This window comes from Phragmites australis, chromosome 8 (genome assembly GCF_958298935.1).
Source record: "Phragmites australis chromosome 8, lpPhrAust1.1, whole genome shotgun sequence".
Lineage (NCBI taxonomy): Eukaryota > Viridiplantae > Streptophyta > Magnoliopsida > Poales > Poaceae > Phragmites > Phragmites australis.
In genome coordinates this window covers 7,288,369-7,311,064 of record NC_084928.1, presented here as the reverse complement: position 1 = coordinate 7,311,064, position 22,696 = coordinate 7,288,369, and the positions used below count along the sequence as shown (strand labels likewise).

At 47.8% G+C, this 22,696-nt stretch overlaps 2 protein-coding genes across 2 annotated transcripts in view; both read left to right on the top strand.

The window, feature by feature from the left end:
• LOC133926486 (uncharacterized) overlaps window positions 1-7,608 on the top strand; it is a 53,203-nt gene extending 45,595 nt beyond the window's left edge. Inside the window, exon 2 of the mRNA XM_062372454.1 lies at window positions 5,842-7,608. Within this exon, the coding sequence (XP_062228438.1) occupies window positions 6,368-7,342 (975 nt within the window). The 5' untranslated portion in view covers window positions 5,842-6,367 and the 3' untranslated portion in view covers window positions 7,343-7,608. The remainder of the gene's footprint in view (window positions 1-5,841) is intronic.
• A 6,855-nt stretch (window positions 7,609-14,463) lies between these two features.
• LOC133925816 (uncharacterized) lies at window positions 14,464-16,064 on the top strand. Its single transcript, XM_062371565.1, has one exon. The coding sequence runs from the start codon at window positions 15,085-15,087 to the stop codon at window positions 15,688-15,690; it is 606 nt and encodes a 201-aa protein (XP_062227549.1). The 5' UTR covers window positions 14,464-15,084; the 3' UTR covers window positions 15,691-16,064.
• The last annotated feature ends 6,632 nt before the right edge of the window (window positions 16,065-22,696 follow it).

Here is a 22,696-nt window from a genome sequence, read left to right as displayed (position 1 = left end):
CAGCGCAAGAGAACACTGTGAGGAAGGCTGAGCCCAGTCCCAGCCGAAGAACAAGGAGCCCCAAGCTCTTAGATAGACCAACATCCTTGTAACCAGCAACATCCTTGAGGGACTTCCTCAGGACAGTTATAGTATCCATACAGGAGTAGGGTATTACGCCCCAGTGTGGCCCGAACCTGTCTAAATTCTGGTGCATTTACTTCTTCTTGCACTAGGTCATCACCCCCCCCCCCACCGGCCGTTGCATTCATTCCCATTTATTTCTCCAACGAACGTATTCAGGATCATCCCCCTGGCCGAATCTCTCTAAAAAAGGATCTCTCGGGATCCCTGCGACTGGAGTTAATCCTCCGACACATGCCGACGTGGACCGACACATGGAAGGCACGTGGTGCTGATGTGGACTATGTGTGCTGACTAGGATTATGTGATACGTGGTGGCTTTCTAGTGGCTCACAAAGGGGTATGCCCAGATCTAATCGTGCTCGTTCATCTATGATCGGATGGTGGGGGGGGCTCACTTGGGCTCCGGCTGGGATCGACGACAACAGTGGCTCAGGGATGACAGAAGATCACCAAAGAAGGGGAAAATAGTACTGCGCAGCTCAGGAGTTGACAGCGAGCGGCAAAACGAGATCCTGGGGCCGCGGTGAGCTCGTTTAACGTATCGCCGGGCTTCAGGACAACTCGGAGAAGCTCGACGACGATGATGCATCTCGATGAAAGTTCAGCGGTGATGAGAGCTTGATGCGGTGATGGAAACTCAGCAAGAAGCGACGGATGGCGACGAGATATTGCCGGCGAATACCGTCGCAAGCTCAGATGGCGTCGAGATTGCGCGGAGAGACTTGGCGACAGTGGAGGATTGCAATGAAGGTTCGGCAAAGGCGCATAAACTCTTTGGTGGGGAAATTCAATGAAACTTGGGGGCTTGGCGTGGTGAGGCAGAGGGAGGCCCGGCCAATTCTTTGATTTGGGTTTTATAGACGCTTGGGAGGTAGGCGTTTGTGGAGACGGGGGAAATTGTGGTGGTGGTTTCGAGCAGAGTGGGCGAGCGGGAGCAGGGTGGGAGGTTGAGGATGATGGAGCGGCCCACACGACAGAGAGAGATCAGAGGGGAGGAGAAAAATGAGCGTCACAGTAGCGCTGGATGAGGACGAGGAGCTCATCCTCGGACATGTTAGGGCGGAGCACCACCGTGGTCTCGTACTGGCAGCCCCAGCGGGCAGGGTGGCATCTCGCGTGCTCCTCCAGCGCCAGCACCGCCTCCGCGGCCTACATCCCGAGCCCACCACCGCCGAGTCCCAGCCTGACGCTGAACCCCGCGACGGAGCCCCCCTCGTCACCGACCTCCTCGTTGTCAGCGTCGCTGGCCGCAGACGTCGCTGGCCGCAGACGTCGCCACCGTAGAAGGACGCGGCGTAGGCGATGGAGACCGCACGGGCCGAGCGGAGGCACAGCGTGGCAGCCACACGAGGGCAGAAGGGCGGGAGCATAGTGGCGGTGGAGGAGGCGGAGGAGGAGAGGGAGCAATAGAAGGAGTTTGAGATCATCAAAGGATGCCCCCATCGAAGTCGTCGACGTCAACCATGAGGCTCGCCTCTGCCATCACTTGAAACGACATGAACCGCTTCGCAGCGCACAATTAAGAGCCCTAGTATGATGAAGAACCCTAGCGCATAATAAACCAATCAGTATGAATCCGTAAAAAGTGATTCAAAATTATGATTACTACTTTATCCTATTTAATCTAATTATTTATAAGTTTACCACTTATTCTATTTTCAATAGTGCATTTATGATACTTATGATATATATAGATATTACCATAATACAGGAGATATTTAAAAGTATCATTAGATTGATATAAACCATCTGATAAAAAAAATAATCGGTCCATATTAATTATTATCCACCGTGAAAGTGCTCTAATTTTTTGTCTCGAGGAAGAAATATCCTGGAAGCTGCCTACGGCGGAGGATCGACAGGAACGTTGAGCAGAGGGCCCACCGGGAAGTTTCGTGGAAGCTGTGGCTGGGGTGAACGCTTGTGCCTTTCGAGGGCATGGCGACATGCCCGTCTGCATAGATGGTCGATGGTGGTGACGTGAGAGAGCCCAGGGGTGGGAACTGAAGCCATGCTTGCGCATAAACTAAAACTTGTAAGTGTCTCTACATTATAATAAAAATATAAATATTAAATATAGTAATATCAATCATAAAATTTAAGATATAAAGATGTGAAATAGAAGTACCACAAATTAATACGTTGGAAGCCCTGTCGTAATTTAATTTCAGATAAGATAAAAAAGATTATTTGCTAATTTTTGTCATAATCTTTTCATTTATTTTTATTAGTAAAACGGGTCCTATCTCTATAGCCGAGAATGAGACGGAGAGACTAGACGACAAAAGTGGATGGTAAAAATAGGTAAATCTATTATCTTAATATTTAAGAAGAAAAATAAACCAACATATTCACTCTCAAGATCACAAAATTAACACGTTAATTTGAAAAAAGAAAAAATTCTAGACCTCTCATTGTTATGAACATCTAATGGTCTAGATTTAATCAAAGAGTCTATATAAAATACAATTAATAATTAGGTAATTTCGGAATTAAAAGATATGGAAGATTAGCGGTTCGATTTTCATACATATTGGAAAGCAAAATATCTGAACAAAGAGTCTAAATAAAATAAAATAAATAATAAAAATGACTAATTTTAAATTAAAGATTATCGTGATAAAATATTATAACAAGGCTAGTCACGTTATTAGCGTAGGTCACCTTACTAATTATTTAATTTAAAGAATTTTATTAGATGAGATAAAAGAAGGAGAATAAATAATGCGAGAATCAACTAGCGTTTTATACACTAGAAATTGTAAGGTCATCCAGACCTGTGGCGTGGACGTTGGATGGTACCTTGTTAGACTGCTCTTTCTCTTCCTCGGATGTTGGAATTGTGACACTCGTCCAAATTTGAGACTCGGTTTGGACTTTGAATTGTTGAAGCTGGTTCAAATTTGAGGCTCCATGCGCACTTGTAGTAATCTTTTCAGATTTTAGCTTGAGTGCCTTGGCAGTTTTTTTTTTTTGGTTCTTTTACAAACGCGCTTCAGCAGGGACCAATCCCTCCAACAAACTATCATCAAGCAGGATGTGCCAGAAAAACAGCCGTTCAGATTTCAGGCCCGACTAGCGCGCAGCTCACATAGAGTCTGCATTGACTTTCGCTGCAGCCCGGTACGTACAACCGGCACGGCAGCATTAGCGGGTCTACTTACAGGGACAAAGGTGTATATACATATATTTGAAAGTTTATGTTAATTTTTTCTCAATATCAACTATACAAAATACGAGTTAGTCTTCGTATTACATCTTACCTGTACTCTCCTTATATCTAATAAAAATCTCTAAAATTTAATAATTTACCTACTTTTACTATTTACTCAGGTCTTTTAGTTTCCCATCTCGTTACTGAGTACGGATATGGGCTATGTTTTACTAATAAAAATAATTAAAAAAAAATAGGAGAGAAATTAGCGGATAATCTCCTATCTGAAATCAAACTATAGCATCGCTCCCGACGCATTTATTTAGCGACGCTCTAATGACGTATCCACATCTCTGTATCTTGAATTTATGCTTGATGATATTGCTTTCAATGTTTGTTACAACGTACAAATATTTAGCTAGTGTGCCTAGTGATCATGATTCACAACAGCTCAAACCTATATCACATGACCTCACCAGTGTTGACACAACCATAACTAATGACCCACTGTCCACGTATCCATGCATAACGGGCTAAACACCCTCAAGACAGGAGTAACAACCATACGCGTGAGTGCGTTAATTTACGAGAGACTGAGATCGTACGTACTACTGTATGACGACCGCGTTTCTAAAACAGAGGGCGGCGGCCAGGCAAGTTTTCAACGGGGCGACATGACGTGCCTGGTCCTGTCACGGCGTATTGGTCATGAAAATTTGAGCCATCGATGCGACCGGGCGTGCCTTGCGTGGACTCGTCATCGAGCGCTTCGCCACGAGGACGCAAACCGTACCCCTGACCGGTTTGTCGCTCGTCGCCGTTGGCGTCCTCGCTGCTCCTTTCGTCGCGCCTGGTGGCCTCGACGAACTGCGTCTCTTTCCCGGCTTTACCAACATGCTGGTGGCGTGGCCAACGCCACGGTCGTCGCCACCGGTCATCTCGTCCACGTCTCCCGCAGGTGACGTCCCTGGGCGTCGTCTTTTTCACCCTTGTGGGCCTCCTCGTCATCCCATATGCGAATGCCCCGCCGTGATGCCTGTGTCGTCGTGCATGCGCATTGAGATAAGTAGCGTTGAGTTTGAAGGGTTGAAATGATGGACGGCCAGTCCGTACTGCGAGATGATCTTTCCTTCCTTCACTCGAATCTTTGTGTGTTAGAATCTGTTTGTTTTAACTTAGATATTATGAAGTATGATTCAATTTGTAAGTTAAAACAAAATAGTCTTATCAGTTATTAAATTGTGATTTATAATCTATGAGCTAAAACAAATGTTTCAGATCACAATTTTAGATCGTAACAATTTAGCCTTCAGATTATAACAATTCAGCAATCTAAATTTCACCGAACTATATAATTGTACAATTCAACTTTTACAATCCAATTTCTTATAATTTAAACTATACAAACCGTTTTTCACCCTATACGGTTGAAACAAACATGCCCAATGTTAGAGCCTCTGGATTCTTACTGCTTTTGGTTGGTGCCAAATTTTTTCATAAGTGTGATGACTATTTTTTTTTATCACGTTTCTTATGAACGTTACATTTTATCTAATTTTAATTGTGGCAAAGTTAGATGACAACACCCAAAAAAAATTGCTTGTGCGTCGGTTCTCCTCACTTCCGCATGTGCCATCTAGAATTCCCAAAATTCGCTCTCTCTTGAAGCATCAGGACCGACAAGGAAAGGGGTGGCCCCACCGAGGCACTGACCAAGTGTGAACACCCCTCGTGCAAACGTCTACCATCCTCCGACGATTATTTTCTTGAAAAATACTATTTAACTGTAGACAAATTTAGAGAGAGAAAATCTATCGAATTACTGACCTCACGATTATGCTCAGTGATTCGTGCTGGACCTCTATCTCCGACGAATCATAAACTCTAGCGAACTCCATAAAATTCGGCAAATTTAGAGTTAGAGGTTAGGTTAGGGTTCAGATTTTTAGGTGAGGATTTCATGGCTGCCCACGGTACAGGGAGGCCCGAGGAGGTTGGTGGCCGGTGATGGTGGCAGGTGGCGGGGCACCGCCCGTCGTGGGTTGTGGTGGACTGTCGGCTGGGCTGCGGTGGCGACTGGGGCGAGGGAGTGGTCGCGCGGGCAGCGACTCCAGCGACGGTGGTGTCGCCAGAGTCGATCAGGCGGTGGTGGAGACGGGGGCGATTGGCAACCGGCTCGGAGAAAGAATGAGAGGGACAGCGACGGAAGAGGGAGGTGCGGCGAAGGTGGGTGGCCGCGCTGGTGTCGGGGATGGCGCCAGCGAGGTTGCGGGGTGGCGGCACGCGGGGCGGGGCGAAGCGGCAGAAGCGACGACAAGGAGTAGATGATGTCGGAGAGTCAGACGTTCGAGAGGAGTAGAGGTGATAGGGATTCACATCTTTAGATTCTCATCTAAAGATTAAAAATTTGATAAATTTAAGGGTAAAATATCTGTCACTAGACAACTAATCAGTCCGTTTTTTTTTCTTTTTTATTCTTCGATAAATTTAAGAGCAAAATATCTGTCACCAGACAACTAATCAGTCCGTTATTTTCATTTTTTTTATTCTTTTCCGTCAAGCACTCAACCGTCAAGTGGAAAAGGCAGTACCCCTGTCCAGTCCCAGGTACCAATAGAGGCACGCACGCCTCCTCGGCCGTCGCGGGCAGCGCGCCGCCACCCGCACCGCACGGACCGCAACGGCGCAACCTGGTGCGCTGGCGCGCCGGCCGGCCATTGGTCATGTGGCGGCAATCGCGAGAGCACAGAAAGCGAGACAAATTGACAAGTATGCAAACCTGTCACTACCGGCGACCGTTCGAGCAGTCCCGCGCCCGTGCGGAAAACGGGCAAGGATTTTTTTTCTTCTTTTTCGAGCTTCGAGAATCAGTGGCTAGCCAGCAAGTGGTTCGTAATACATAGTAAGTAATTATATGAATATTTAAGTTCATATCAAATGGAAGGAATAATATAATAAAATATACAAAGATATACTAGCCGCGTGGAGAAATGCAGGGAAGACAACAAGATGAACGGGTGAGCGATTTTGTGGTTGCATGCCACATCCACGTCTGCAAATAGTACGGCGGGCGCACCGATCCGATCCATGCTGGTGCCGCTTCCTATAAAGTTTCAGCGCGGAAGAAGAGTGACAGGGCAGCCGGCAGCGGGAAGGAAGCCGGGAACTAGAGAGGCAGAGAGAGCAAACGAGATGGAGAGCCTTGTTCCAAGGATCATTGCCCTGGCACTTGGCGCCGGGGCGTTGGGCGGGGCCGACGCGCTGCGCCTCCTGATCGACATCGCGGGGCGGAGTCCCCTCCTCGACATCGCCGTCTGCATCTTCGTCATCGGTATGGTCATCTCCCCTGTTCTCGGCACCATGCTGCTGGCGCGCTTCGTCCGCAAGGCGCGCCATCAAGCCGGGGCGGGCCGTGGCGAACCGGGAGCGTCGGCGACGGACTGCTTCGCCAAGATGACCCTGTTGGTGTCCCTCGCCGTCGCCTTCCTCGTCACCGCGTGCCTCCTCGTCGCGTCCGGCGGCCTCGACTCGCTCCGCCTGCTGGCCAACTTCGCTGGGAAGAGGCCCATCGTTGCCGTCCTCATCATCGGCGCCGCTGCTGTCCTCTCCTGCACCATGCCTCTGCTCCGTTTCATCCGCGAGACGGATAATGAAGGCGGCGCCGCCCATGCCGAGCGCGCCACGGAGCGCTTCGCCACGACGAGCCAGACGGTGTACCTCACCGGCTTGTCCCTCGTCGCCGGTGGCCTCCTACTCGTCATGCCTTTCATCGCGCACGGTGGCCACGACGCACTGCGCCTCTTTCCCGGCTTCACCAACATGTTCGTCGCCGTCGCCACGGTCGTTGGCAGCGTGCTTGTCGTCCTCTTCTCCCGCATGGCGCGTAATGCCGGTGGCGGCGCTGCTCCTACGCCTGCAACGGACACGCGGCGCTTCGGCAAGCTGACGCAGGCGACGTCCTTGGCCGTCGTCTCCTCCGCCCTCGCCGCGTGCCTCCTCGTCACCACGTATGCCCCGCCCGAGCGCGAGCCGGAAGGCGCGAAGTACCCGTGCTGTGCTTGATTCCTGTGTCGTGCGTGCGCCGGCTCCATGAGGCGGCCGCATGTGGCTGTCAAGGTTCCCGCGCCGGCGTCGTGTACGTGGCGGCGACTGGCGACTACTCTGCTTTGCACTCTCTACTACAAGGATAGATACTGGTACTAGTTCTATTTCTATCTCGGTACGGTACTAGTATTACCGTACTAGAATAAAAATGTGAATCGTGATAATTTGGCTCTTCCTATATATGTAGCTCATGCAGATGCGTGAATGTGAGTCGTGTACTTTCACCGTACTTGTGCAGGTTTAGGGTAGTTATTCTGATGTCGATTAAGCGATGAGATTGTTGTAGCACACCTAACAACCTGCTGTTCCTATCTGCCTTTACAAGTAAAGGCAGAGGACCCGGATCCCTCAAACCCAGGCCAACCCATCCCAATCTATTTCAGTCAAGCATTTCAGTAAAATCCAACCCAATCCGTCACTCCACCTCCAAAACCCAAACCAACCAAACCCGCACACAATTTGAACTCAAACCAAACCAATCCATTTCCATCAGCACGGGTTGAGCCTATTTCTAAACCCATTTCAAACCTATTCCTCACAAAGCACAACAATACTCGATGGCATCACGACGGCGGACATGGGCTCATTGTCGTCCTTGGCATTGACATCCTCCCAGGCCTTCCTCTACGACGACGCACCGCTGCCGCTCTACTTCACGACGCTAAGGCCGAGGACGACGCGAGAGGCCTGTCCACCGCCATCGACTCCCGTCGGTTCTTGCTCGCGTCCCTCGACCGACGTGCAACATCGAACAAGCGAATAAATAGACAGACCAATACCGCACGGGATGAATTAGGGGCAAGTGAATCCGGCGTTGTAGGGCTTGGAGTGGGAAAATTGCATCCCGGTGGTGGCGAGCTCGAGGAGGCGCAGATTTGGCGGAGGCAAGCTATCATGCGTGTATTGTCGCTGCACTGTGCACGCTCGTGTGGGGGCACGACATCCTGAACCGGTCGTCGTCGCCGGTGGCGGCGTTCATGTCGCTGTCGTCCCTCCGTGCCGCCCGCGCGGGCCTCGTCGTGTCGTTCCACCTCCCTGGTGGCGCTGCGTGGCTGGACGAGTACATGGACGATGCGTCATGGCTATGTGACGCGTGCCGCAGGCTCCGCCTCGGTGCAACCACCGTCGAGAGCTAGTATTGGGATGAGTTCAACCCGATTTCAACCCATGGGTTCCACCCGTTTCGGATGCTGATATATAAACCAATCCAAAAGGAACCCAGGCAAGAATCCAACCCGTTGAACCCAAATAAACCAACCCAATAACAGGCCTACGCGTGCGCAAGTCTGAGAATCGAGGCTGACGGAAAAGCTGAAGACTGATGCCGCCGCCGCAGCAGAACAGTAGGAAGAGATGAGAAGGTAGCAAGGTGAAAATATTGTAACGCCATGATTTGTTCAACGGGAACGACATCTCATCACTACCTTGCAAGAAATTACATGCCATGAAATCTATCTCGTCACATTTTTTTATTCGAGACATAATCTTTGTTTATTCAGCGAGTCAGGTCACAATCAGAGGCTCTGAAACCAAAGCTTCAAGGAGATACAAAAAGACAAAAAAAAGAATCTTTCGGATATCTTTGTTTGACGGAAGTGACTGAAGCTTTGCGTACAGTACTTGTCACATCGCGTCCTACATGGTGTGAGCCCACCACTTAGTATTTGTGCTGCCAATGTCATCGATCCAATTGAATTGGCTAACCCATGAGAAGGAAATGTTTGTTATGCCTAAAGTACCTAGCTGAACATGAATATGGTTCAGTTCTACTTTTGTCCGACGGATGTTTGCTTAGCATGGCATGATCCAGCAACAACCTCTAGGAGCTTACAGTATGTTAACGTCGCTTTTGGTTGATTGCTGGCCGCAAGCAACCTCTATGTACCGATGCCGCCGCAAGCAGCAGAACAACAGGAAGAGATGAGGAGGTAGCAAGGTACAAACATTGTAACGCCATGATTTGTTCAGCGGGAATGACATCTCATCACGATATTGCAAGAAATTACAAGCCATGAATAATCTCTCGCCACATTTATTTATTCGAGACACAATCTTTTTTTGTTGTTGAACGATTCAGGTCACAATCAGAGACCCTGAAATCAAAGCGTCAAGAGATACATGCAAAAAGAAAAAAGCTTTCGGATATCATTGTGGCTGAGGCTTCATCTTTCTTTGACGGAAGTGACTGAAGCTTTGCGTACAACACTTGTCACATCACGTCCAACTGCCAATGTCATCGATCCAATTCAATTGGCTAATCAACGAGAAGGAAATGTTTGTTATGCCTAAAATACTTAGCTGAATATGAATATGGTTCAGTTCTACTTTTGTCCGACGGATGTTTGCTTAGCATGGTGTATGACGCCATTTTGACGTACACTTGCACCCTCATACGAATATACATACTCATATACATAAAAAGAAAAAGAAAAAGAAAAGAAAAAAAAGAAAAAAAAGAGAGAGACAAAAAAAAAAGGAAATGGGTCCTCAGCCGGCCCATTCTTTCGGCCGGCCCAGCCCGGCTCTTTCCCCCTCCTCCTTTCTTCATCAGGCCGGCCCGGCCCATCCCGGGCCACCTTATCCTCATGCGCCGGCTGCCCTAGGGCGCCGGGGCGCTGTTCCTCTTCCTCACACACCCGAGCGGCCGCCTCTCTCCCTCACGCGCGCCGCCGCCTCGCTCGAGCCACGCTGGCGCTCCCACGTCCCGCCGGCCAAGCCGGCTCGCCCCTTTTCCCCTCCCTGCTCCTTGGGCCTACGCCGCTCTCCCACGCAGCCAAGCCGCCTCGCACCGAGCTATTACACCTCACCGCCTTGCCCCCTGGTCCACGGGCCGCGCCGCTCGCGTCGCCCGAGCCATGCCGGCGCCCTCTCTCCCCTTCCCCTTTATCTCCAACAAACGGAATCCCTTCCTATCTCTACCGGATTTGGGCGGAATCTCCTCTTCCCCAATCGGGTTCCTCGTGGATTCGTGGAGTCCGGTTGTAACACTCAGGAAATCCCAACGGATTTGAGGTGGGCTTCATGATTATCTCCTCGCAGGGGAGCCCCGTGCCGTGCCTATATAAGGTGCAGGGAGGGGGTGCCCGGGGGGGGAGTTTTTTTTTTGGGGAGAGCACGCGGGAGCCCTGCCACTCTGCGCCGCCACCTCGCCGCTACCTCGCGTCGTCGCCTTTGTGCTCTGTCGAAGCCTTGAAGGGTGCCGCCCTGCTGCTCCCCATAACTGATCAGAGCGCGCTGTTGATCCGTCTCCATCGCCACCATGACGTCGACCCAAGGTGAGCCCTGGCCGTGACTTTTCTCTGTGATGCACGGCCTTGCCGTCGTAGCCGGTGCTCCGGCTGTGCTGTTGCTCTTCTCCCCCTCTGCTCTGTGATAGCCCGGCCTTCGTGCCGTCGTGCTTTTGCCGTGGCCGGTGATGTTAAAACTGAGGCCCGGCTATCGTTTCATGACCTGTGAGCGCCGTGGTGCTCGAGTTTTGAGCCCGGCTGCTATCTTGTTTGTCATCTTGCCTATGCACGTATGGTTGCTGTGCTGCGCTTGTCCCCGGCCTTCATGCTGCGGTGCTCTTCGCTGGTGAGATGTTGTCGTCGGTCTGTGGTGCCTTGCTGTTGTGCTGCTGACTTCCTCGCCGTGGGCCTGTGATGTTAAAACTGAGGCCGATTTCCGCGTGTGCTTTGTCTTTGCATGCCGTGGTGCTTGATCCTGGTACTAGGTTAATATAGGTCAGTGGCTAAATGCTTATGATATTCATAATGCTAAACAAAGCCCTGTCTCTGCTATTGGCTGCTTATATTACTCTCTGATGCCTGGCTGCTTATACTGCTGCTGCTGTTACTTGTTAAACATATTACTCCTGAGATACTTGGTTGGCTCGATGGCTATCGGATGCTGCTGTATACATGATTATTGTCCTGTTGTCGGTCTTGTGCTATTGTCGGATGCCTAAGGCTTTGGCAGGATGTTTCATATGGTGGTCAGTGTCTCTGGTTGCACGATATCTTTACTGGCAGCTCTGTGTTATGGCCGGCTGCTTGTTGGTGATCATATGTTGTAAACTGCAGAGGGTGGGTCTCTTTTTGGTTGCCCCAGTATCGAATTATTGCCAGATACCTAATCCTTTTCAAGGATGTCCGGTGCTATGGCTGATGCCTTCGTGGCTCACATGTTATTACCCAGCCTTTGTGGCGTTCGCCTTTGTGGCATTCGTCTTTGTGGCACGTCGCCTTCGGTCGGCCGATGAGGACAAGTCCGAGGCCCGAAGAGTGAGTTAGTGAGTCAAGCACAACGTCGGAGCTCCCGATTGTGGCCTCGCTGCTGCTTTCGGTCGAAGCTACGCGTCGTGCCGCGCTCTTAGCCCACCTCTTCATAAAAACACAATTCTGAGGCCTATGTGGCCGATGATGACCCGGGATATATAAAACGGTCCAAAAAGCTCATGCTAGACTGTGATCCCGTTATTTACTGCTTTTGATTGCTAACGCTTACTTTGCTTGGTCTTTGTTGCGTGTGACTACAGCCTTGCAGACTCGGAGACGACCTCGGTATGACGACCGCCAGCGCACTTAATCGGAGGTAGCCCGAAGACGGGCGTAATTAACCGGAGAGCCTCACGAGGCCACGGGAACCAAGACAAAGCAATCGCTAAATCATGAAGATAGTCAGATAGCGTGTGCGTTTGAGGAGTAAAACAATTGTAATCGAAAGATGTACTTTATGAATTTAATATGAATGAATAAAGTTACAATTCCATTACATTGTATCATGTCTCTTGTATACTCTGTATACTGGCACGCCCGTAATATTACATACACAGTTTCAAATACAAATTCAAACGCGAGAAGTTTCGAATCAGCGAAACACATGGCATGATCCAGCAACAACCTCTAGGAGCTTACAGTATGTTAACGTCGCTTTTGGTTGATTGCTGGCCGCAAGCAACCTCTATGTACCGATGCCGCCGCAAGCAGCAAAACAACAGGAAGAGATGAGGAGGTAGCAAGGTACAAACATTGTAAGCCATGATTTGTTCAACGGGAATGACATCTCATCATGATATTGCAAGAAATTACAAGCCATGAATAATCTCTCGCCACATTTATTTATTCGAGACACAATCTTTTTTTGTTGTTGAACGATTCAGGTCACAATCGGAGGCCCTGAAATCAAAGCGTCAAGAGATACATGCAAAAAGAAAAAAGCTTTCGGATATCATTATGGCCGAGGCTTCATCTTTCTTTGACGGAAGTGACTGAAGCTTTGCGTACAACACTTGTCACATCACGTCCAACTGCCAATGTCATCGATCCAACTCAATTGGCTAATCCAGGAGAAGGAAATGTTTGTTATGCCTAAAATACTTAGCTGAATATGAATATGGTTCAGTTCTACTTTTGTCCGACGGATGTTTGCTTAGCATGGCATGATCCAGCAACAACCTCTAGGAGCTTACAATATGTTAACGTTGTTTTTGGTTGATTGCTCCATACATAAGATCGTCCGGCCCTCCTTGATGTCCCCATCACCAGTTCCCTGTACACAATTATAAGAAAACGCCTAAAAAGAGTGATGCAAAATGACTGTGCAGGGAGGGAGTGCGTTTGGCCAATCTTAGCTAGTCTTTCCACTTTCTCTGCCTTATTTGAAGCTTGCAGTACTTAAAAACAGGCTTAAGCTTCTACAGTAGAAGTACATGCCCAAAAAACTCACTCTTTACCTTAGAGACTCTACATAGCCACTAAGTCAAGCTAAGCAAGCATTATTTCTTCTCCAAAGTGAAGTACTCCATTAGCATTGGATTTGATTACATCTTTTTTGTACTCGTGGTATTTGTTCTTAGTTGCTCTTCGGTCCAGACTCGTTCCCCTGACGATAGAAAGCTGGCCTGCCCCTTTTTTGTGGCGTTCGTTTTGTCCTTTCTTCTTTCGTCAATCCTATTTGCAACTTTTTATGTGATCCTTGTGGTCCTGACAAGATTCCGATGTTTCCACGTTTCGGCTTGACAGTTACGTACCCTGACGGGCTTAGCAACAAGGCTGCTGCTACAAAGCAAGGGCCATCACCATCTGGCCGGTGATCGCACAGACCGGCACAATATTGGTTCAGTCGGCAATTTATCATATTGGTAGTTCGTTGCTTTTTTTTTTTTTTTGAGATTCATTCCAAAATTAGATTCGAACTCTGGTAATATGGTTATGATTGGTAGGGTGCATCACCCTGGGCCCGGCAATATGGTTGTTTGGTTCGTTTTTTGGTTGATGCAGTCTGTGTTGGGCTTGTGTTTGGTTGGTTGAAAGTGGCTTTCTGACGCACTTCATTCCTCTTTTCTCGTTTCGTTATGACGATTTCCTCGGATTGAACTCCTCTAGCGTGCTATTCTGGTCGTTTCTTCTCCAACCCATCAGCACGTACGTAACATATGATTCATGGTACACGCTATCTGAATCTGATTGATCCTGTAGCAAGTACCTTGACAACGTTCGTCCATCTTGCTATCTTTTTCAAGAAAAAGGAAAGTACATTTGAGGATTGAGGTTCTCCACAAATTGCAAAGCAAGCATTTGCCTGCACCAATTCGGTATCTTGTTTAGCAACAAAACCAGTATACCACTCAATCATGGAGCGTAGCAATGGTCCAGTGGATTTCCGGTTGGGTTCCCGTGAAACATGCGCCATTCGTTTTCTCCCTCTGGTAGGTGGTGATGCAGTTCAGGCGCACACTGATGTGTCTGGTGCCGAGTGGTGGTGCTCCGCCCACCTGCCGGAGGGCTCCATAATTTAGGATCGGATTGTTAAGATTTCTGCTGTTAAATTTTTCCTGAAAAACTGAGTTTTGTTTTTTTAAAGCTGAGTTTGATTTTAGTTGTTGATTTTTTAATAAATTTTTAATTTCTCGGTATACCATTTCTCAGAAAAACTACTTTCAGCTTGTTTATTTTCTCGTGAGCAGTCTTCTAACTTATTAAAAATCAGTTTCCAATAATTTCGTTTATTTAAACTTCTAATTTCTACTTCTAACAACAAAAAAGAGAAACACAAGTACAAATAACCGACCTTAGTTGCCCGAGGCGATGGCTCCCTGGTAGGCTCCGGCACAAACGAGCAGCTTCCCCTCTCGCCTCCCCGCTCTGCGGCCGTCGGCCGGTCTGCAAGCTCCATCGCTACCATGGCGTACGCTCAGAGGCGCAAGCGATTCGCCGACCGCGCGTCCCCGGCTGCCGTACGTGCGTGCGGGCCGCGGCAGGTTTGTCTTCTTGCCCTCTTGGTCGCTCGATTTCAATGCTGCTTTTTGCCGCGCATATTCTCCTCATTTGCATGCTTGCTTTATTGCGAGATGGATTCGTCCTGGGTTCCTACTAGAGTCCAACAAAGCTCTAGGATATCTTGAGGCGTCATTCGTGTGCTATCCGTTTCGTAAGAAAAATAAAAAGTTTGATACAGATGTAGGTATATTTTCTCAAGAAAATGTGCTATACTTATCTACATATATCATGTGCCAGAGCCAAAAGGTCCGAGTACGATCGGAGAGAGAGAGCTTTCACGCATACTGACAAGTTTAAGTTCAACACAGAGACCATCAGTTGGGCCTAGAAATTCAGCAGCCAAACCCGTAAAATAACTGCATCAATATCCAATAAAACCCCTACCACCATCCCCCTCTCGATCAAGCTCACCCCGTCCTCCCAAGTAAGCAAACAAGCACCATGGCCCGTGCAGCTTCGGCGTCCATCGCCTTCAACGGACTGTGCGTCGGGATCAGCGTCGCTGCATTATTCTCCTTCTTCCTCAGCCAATCGGCGCCGGATGCCATCGACGGTGCTCCAGTTGCACGGCTCGACCTCGACGCCGCTGCTCAAGTGATGCTACTGGTGGCTGCGGTCGCCACCTTCTTCACTGCCGTCACGTTCATCTACGTCCACCTCAACAACGGCGGCGGTGGCGGCCGAGGCGCCGGTGTCGGCGACCGGCGGTTCCCGGAGGTGATGTTCTTCATCCTATGCGCGTCGATGCGTCTCCTAGATATTTTCTTGTTCCTACAACCAGGAGCAATGGACGGCGTCGCTCAAGCTCAACTATTGTTCGGCATGGCCGCGGTCCATGTGTTGCCACCTGCTGCTACGGCGACTTTCTTCCTAGCCATGGCGCTCATCTATGTGAACGTCCTCACCGCCGGCAGCGACAGCGCCACAGCTGTGAACGAGCAGAACCCGGCGGTCGTGGAGCTCCTCACCATGATGACGCTTAGCGCGACACTTGTCACGGTCATGCTTAGTTTGGGCATCATCACCCTCGCCTTCGACACCAAGTGAACTGCCCGACACTTCTACTAGTACATGCTAAATTGCTAATGCTCCGAGCTCACAGCCGCCGGTTGGGTAAGAGACATTGTTGATTTTGCTGCAATAATGCAATGAAATAATGAGAAGAGAGTCTTCTGTAGTGGAGCATCCTTCTTCTAAAGACGACGGACAAGGTGAAGCTGGACAGATTGACGGTAAAGGTGCTGTTATGGGCTAAGAACTTCAAAGCGTCTGAATGTAATCTTTCGGATGTTGGGTACCTGTAGTTTTTCTCTTTTGTCTGTCTGTGTTGCTATATGTTAAACTGGTTTCCCCAGTTAATACTGTCGGATGTATTCTGTGTCGCTTTCAATAAAAACGGAGCTGTTGCCTTTTGTCTTGAAGAAAAAGAAGAGAGTCTTCTGTGGCTTTAATGGATGTGGTTTTGATGGGAGCTCAAGCTCAGATTTTCATTGCTATTTTTCGTTGCGGAGTTTATGTACAGCATTCAAATGTTTTTGTGTGAGGAGAATAACTGAGCTTCTAACCGTGGGTTTGCATGGAGATGTGTGTGCCGCCACCGTCTTCTCCGACTCTGGCGATGCTCCGGCAACCTTTTAGGATTGGGGGTTTGGAGGTGGGTGGCGGAGGCGGTGGAGGTCGGCGGGAGTGGTGGTTTTGGGGTGAGAATTAGTAGGGGGTGGCGTACCACCGGAGACTAGGACGGCCGCAGAGGAGGAGGAGGAGGGAAGACGCAGGAGGAAGGCTACAGCAGCTAGGGACGGATTTGTCGGATGACCGGTTGTGGAGGTGTTGATCGCTGGGAGAGGAAGAGGACGGGTTGTGGAGGCGATGATCGCTATGGAGCGGGAGGCCAGCGTGTGTGGAAGCTTTGCCTTGGCGATCGTGGCAGTGTGTTTGTATTGGTCTGATGGGATTCGATTCGGTGGCAGCCCTGGAGTTGTCGGGGGCGCGCTGGATGTGCGACCGGGAGGAAACTGGGACCTCGGCGAGCGTGGCGGCGTTTGGAACTACTACGAAATGGGCGGCGGCAGCGTACGTAGCATTGGGCGAGCAGCTTCGCCACGGCACATACGGGCGATGCGACCGCCTTTGGCACGTTGTGCGCGAGGACGGCGCCTTGCCTGGCCTCCGAGCTCCGACCATGTGGATGTGGCGGTCTCGGTACTAGAGCCGACTCGGCCTCGGTCGTTGCTCTACTAGCATAGCAGCTGTGACCATCGCCCGGCGACCGCGGACCGCCACGGAACTACCGGCAGGATCCAACCCTTTTTGGAGGCGGTCATTTTACTTGATCACTGACTCTAGCTGATAGACTTTATGCTGAACTCTGACGAGCAGTCTGATTTTTCCTGCATTCACATACTGCTGATCTTAGATCATCGGCTGCCTGCTACTTATCCCTGGAGGGGGAAACTGCATGAGCACCCACTCAACTCAATGTTCCATGGCTTGCCCGTTAAAAGGTCAAATCAAATTAGCCTGTTCTTTAGACAAGGCTTAAGAGTGCTTAATTTAGGAACGGCGAGATCCTTCACGCCGAACGGACCATTTGGGACCATCTCACACATTTCACTTCATTCTCTGTTGTTCCATGAAGTACGATCGAGATCGGTAGAGGTAGGGATCATGATGAAGATATACATATAATCGTTTTTGGTTAGAAAAGATGAACACATATCATCATGCTCCGTCACAAACTCACAGGCATATACGAATTTGTACGGGAGATTGATGATTGCACGTGTCGTGTGTGAAGCTGCAGACTTTTCTGCATTCCGTTGTGTTAGCCGTATATATAGTCAAAGGACACGTGTCTAGCTTCTGCAGCATCCACTTGTGAATCTTTGGGCCCACCAGCCAAGAAGCTAAGCTTAAAAGTACACCATCTTACCAGCAACTAGCTAATTAATGTAGAGTACCTGCCTTAATTAGAATTCTTTTGTTCTACTTTTTCTTTGCGAAACGGATAGATTTATTTTAAAAAGAAGTACAGTACATCCCCATGTTGTAGAAGTATCCTAGGAAAAAGAAAAATTACAACAAAGCCCTTTTGGGTTGTGTACAGCATTAGACGACAGCTCTTGGGTTGCCACCGCCGTAGAAGTTCACCGGAACCGAAACCAGCTCCATTGCCGCACTGGTGAGGGCCTCGAAACATTGGAAATCATCGCAGCATCCAACACCCTAGACCAACCAAGACGCATCTAGTCCACTAAAGGAGCAACGGCTGCTGTTTCGTTGGACACCATAGGGAATATGAACTTGCGCTGCTACCTTCGAGCAAAAGTAGCAGCCAGAGACAAATCTGCGATGATGCATCATGGATAACCTAGTGCACGCCACCCAGAAAATATCTCCACCACTGGCGATAAACTCTCCAGCAAGGAAACAAAAACCAGCCATGGGGAGACCTAAAAATTCCATCTCTTCCACAGCAAAGCAAACCAGAACTGACCTTCCACGATCTCTACCATCAGAGAGATCAGGAAAGAAAGTAAACCACAAACCCACATGCACCCTGCTTGAATCAACGCCGCTGATGCCTTCACCGAAGAAGGGGTTGAGAGAAGCAAAACCGCCCTATAGTCGCATCGCAAGGACGCAGCCTAACGTCCTCAGCCAGATAGCCCCAAGAAAGTCAAAGATGTCAATTTCACCAGAGTTGAGGCAGAGGACCAAAAGAATCGACGAAACCGTCAAAACAACCCCAAAACTACTAAGATACACCTAGGTAACCTAGTAACCTACACCGTCAGACGGCACTGGCCAGGCTCCCTTCCTTCTTCGATACCAGTGAGGCCGTCGAAGGTGAGAGGGACGGACGAATCAACCCTGGAAGGCGATTGCCTCTGTTTTGTCCGAACTCTGCTATAGCAAGGGAGGGGAAAAGCCTGACGCAAAGTCAATTTTGCCGAGGCTCTTACTTTTGGTCTACTTTTGAATGCTACTCTACCCCAAACTGAATAATATCCTGCCTGATGAAACAATGAAGTCTTAGAATGAGCTCAGTGATCCATTCAAGACTGAGAATTTCCAACGCTTTCATTATGTCTATTTTTATTTTTTGCTTATGAGGCTATGACAAGATGACACTGGATTTGGCTGTCGCCAAGTTTTGACTTACCGTTTGTGGCTCGGTTACTGAGCCTGGCTGGTAAAAAAATGCATGGTTATCGCGATAACCACTTGAAATCCGGCACAAATTCGTACAAAATTTATTTGCTAAAATTTGAAATTTGGTCAAAAATTTGTCAAAATCGCTTCTCGGTATGATATACCTTTGTCGAATCGGACCGGTTACCGAGTGGTTTGGGCGACTAACTGAGCTGTTTACACGATAACCGAAGACTAATTTACCGAGCGAATTTGATAAAAAATTGAGCGATTTAAAGTGGTAACCGACCGGATGAACTCGTAATCAATGATTTTGTAGGAAAATAAAAAAACACAAAAAATCACCAAAAAATCAGGAAAAAATGGTAACAAATATGGCATGAGATTTGCTATGTTGTGTTTAATCAGAAAATTTTTTGGCATGACCTTTGCAATATTTTGGAAGTTTTCAAGACAATAAATAGATACTAATAGCAATACGAGCATGAACATATAATTGTTTCATTAAATATATGCATACGTTACATATGTAGCGCCTCAAATTAATAAATATATGTTGAATTATCTGTACTAAAGCTAAAAATACAATCACATGACATCCATCAGTATTTACTAAAGTGATGATCGATGCTTAAAATATAGTTTGCATAGTATCCACGCCACGTGCAACCTATGAGATGAAAAAAATAGTATAATACCATGATATGGAAATAAAGTAGTTACAAAAGGTAAATTTTCATCACTTTAGAACCATCGGTTTGGGGGGTGATTACATTCGGCTATATTGTACTCCTTGGTGGACATGAGCATTATCCGTCGTATAGATAGCAACTCTGCCTTAAACTCTGCCCAAGTTTGCCCTGTCCATGCAGAAGTAGTTGACCATTGTCCTTACAATATGGCATAAAACTCAGTGTCTTGCCACTCATAGACCCACTGAATAGGAGGCTCTGACTGAGCATCAGGGATAGGATAGTGGTACGGATACGATCTAGAACTACTCTCTATGCCATAGTTGATGGAATAGCTCCCACTATCTTGTGGTCCATTGTGGCCACTCTGTATGATATGCCTTTGTGAGGATGGGGCATCATAGTCCTGGTCCTATGTGGCATGCCAAAACTGACTCTCACCAGTGAATTGCATGGGAGGGACGACAGAGGATGGGCATGGAGGAACATCACCGCCCTGACCATCATCATCACTGCTATCTGTTTTTGAGCTGCTGTCATTCAATTCTTGGTAAGTTGCATCATTGGTAGGGGTATATCACTATCTGTGTCCTCCTCATCAAGCTCAGGGGCAGCATTTGATCTACCAGTCTCCATCCAGTCCCGGAGCAGATTGTTCTCCTCGTTCAATGTGAGCTCCATAAGACGCTGAAATGGATCATCATAAATAGTCGACCTGATGCCTGCATCCAAATTGTTATGTATTCTTAGGTTGTTGTTGGCATATACCAACTTATGAAACTTCTTGTAGCTTAAGCGGTTGCGAACTTTCGTGTGGATAAATGCAAATATACTCCAGTTCCTCTCACACCCACTAGATGAAGCACACTGAGATACTAGGCGCCAGTCAAGCATTGTTAGTGTAGGTATAGACGAACCAAACATAGACCACCATTACACTGCAAGTAGGTAAAGTGATATAAGGGTTGGAAAAGTAGATAAAGTGATGCAACGGTTAGATATGTCAACGCAATTTGTACCAGGTAGAGTCCTACTGTCATAAGCCATCCGTGAAGCGAGCGGACCAGTGAACGATAAAGACTTTGTCCGATATATTTCAACCACAATAAGTGCTTTCGCGACAGTACTAACATCGGTCATCCTCTCGAATGCGGCTCGGAGATCTTCGAACAAGTTTGGACCCGTTATCAGTATGAGCCACACAAAGCTGTCACGTGATAGCAGGATATTCCCTTTTGAGAACTTGACATGCCTTTTTATAGTTGGACCCGTTATCAGTTACGATTTGCACAATATTTTGTGGCCCCAAATCATTGACCACTGCTCTTATCTCCTGGATAAAAGAATCAACCAAATAAATATGCAACAATTGAAATACTATGTTACCAACTTAGCAAAATAATGTACCTTGTTCAAATACCTTGCATCTTGATTGTAGCTAGTCGCATCTACGGACTTGTGAAAAAACATACGACCATTGCAATATAAGAGAAAATTAATAATACTCATGTGCGTCGGTCCAGTCCACGAATCACACATGATGGTCACACCATACTCTGACCATTCTAGCTTCCACTTATCAAATATTTTCTTCAATGTACTCTCGTTCTTGTCTAGATACTTACCATCTATATCCCAGTCAGTTGGAGATGGTACACCATCGCCTGTTACAGAACACATGGGCATATGTCAAAAAGAAAAAATATGACAACAATAAATTCATTACAAATTAATCACTCACCCCATTTCTGTGTTTCTTTCACTGCAGCAACAAAGAATGCATCATTCGCCCTTCTACCAGGAATGCCTGAAGTGTGGAAAATTTTGGACCATGCCAAACCAATAGCTTCCTTTGCTTTCTTTCCCTTCGCACTCCATGACCTGGTGTCAATCCTCGGCTGCACAGGGGCTTTTGCTACAACAATATTGTAATTTCTGACACTTGGTGGTGGCTCTCTTGTTGAAGATGCTCTCTTAAGCATCCTCTTTAACACAGTGCCTCCTTTATCATTACCACTACCACATCCATGCTCGTAGGACTCACCTGCCCTCCTCCTAAACTCTTCCTCATCCCTCGACTGAGCCATGACACGCTGCACCTATTCCTCTTCCATGTCCTCATTATCGCTTGTCAATTCTACCTGAACTCTTGCTGACTCTTGCTTCCAAAACCTCTCCTCAGCCTTTCCCTTCCTCTTATCTCTTGCCCTATCCAGCTCACATCTGAAATAATCACGCATATCTGGAGGCACTCTATCACAATGTATAACATTCGATCCGCGGCCTACCAAATATTCTTTCAACCTTGTGGCACCACCGCCTTTTTTTCCGTATTGCAGTAATTGCACCTAAACCCCGGGGCCAAATTGTCCCCGTGCTGCCACACCACATCTCTATCCGCCATCGATTAGTTTGTATTATCTCTGTTGGAAGAAGAAAACTCAATGGTTAATCTACTAATAATTATGTCCATACATGTTAAATTAATAAACATGTGTTGTCATGTTGCTAGTCATGCATAAATATCTCAAGAAACGATTAACTTGAACGAATATTAACAACATTTGCCAGTACAAGGTAATTGACGCAATAAGGTCAATAACCGAGCGAATCAACCACTAAATCGTCCTAATCGACCACAGAACGAACTGCCGCCCTACTAATAACGAATACCGAACATATTACATGAAAAATGACTAGTAAATGGTCGATTAACTTGAACGAATATTAACAACAATTGCCAGTATAAGGTAACCGACGCAATAGGGTCGATAACCGAGCGAATCAACTACTAAATCTTCCTAATTAACCACACAACGAACTGCTGCCCTACTAATAGTGATTACCGAACATATTACATGAAAAATCGCTAGTAAATGGTCGATAACCGAGCGAATCAAGCACTACACCGTCAGAATCGACCGCACAAGTAACTACCGTCCACCTCGCCACGATTACCGATCGAATAACACGAGAAACTGTAAGGAAAAGCGCAGTTACCGAACATGATTCATCGATAATTGCTCTATGTCAGGGAGTTCGCGCTGCTCTTCGAAATCGGACGGTAACCACTGTGATGGGATCGGTTACTGACCCTATTTGCTCGAGAATCGCCGCTCGATCACCGGATTTTCGCCGGAGTGCTGTGGATTTGGCTGGCCGAGCGATGTTGCTTCGCTTTTGGCTGTGGAGAGAAACGTGGGGAA

Coding starts and splice junctions, on each gene's coding strand:
- LOC133925816 (XM_062371565.1), top strand. CDS start 15,085: ATGGCCCGTGCAGCTTCGGCGTCCATCGCCTTCAACGGACTGTGCGTC.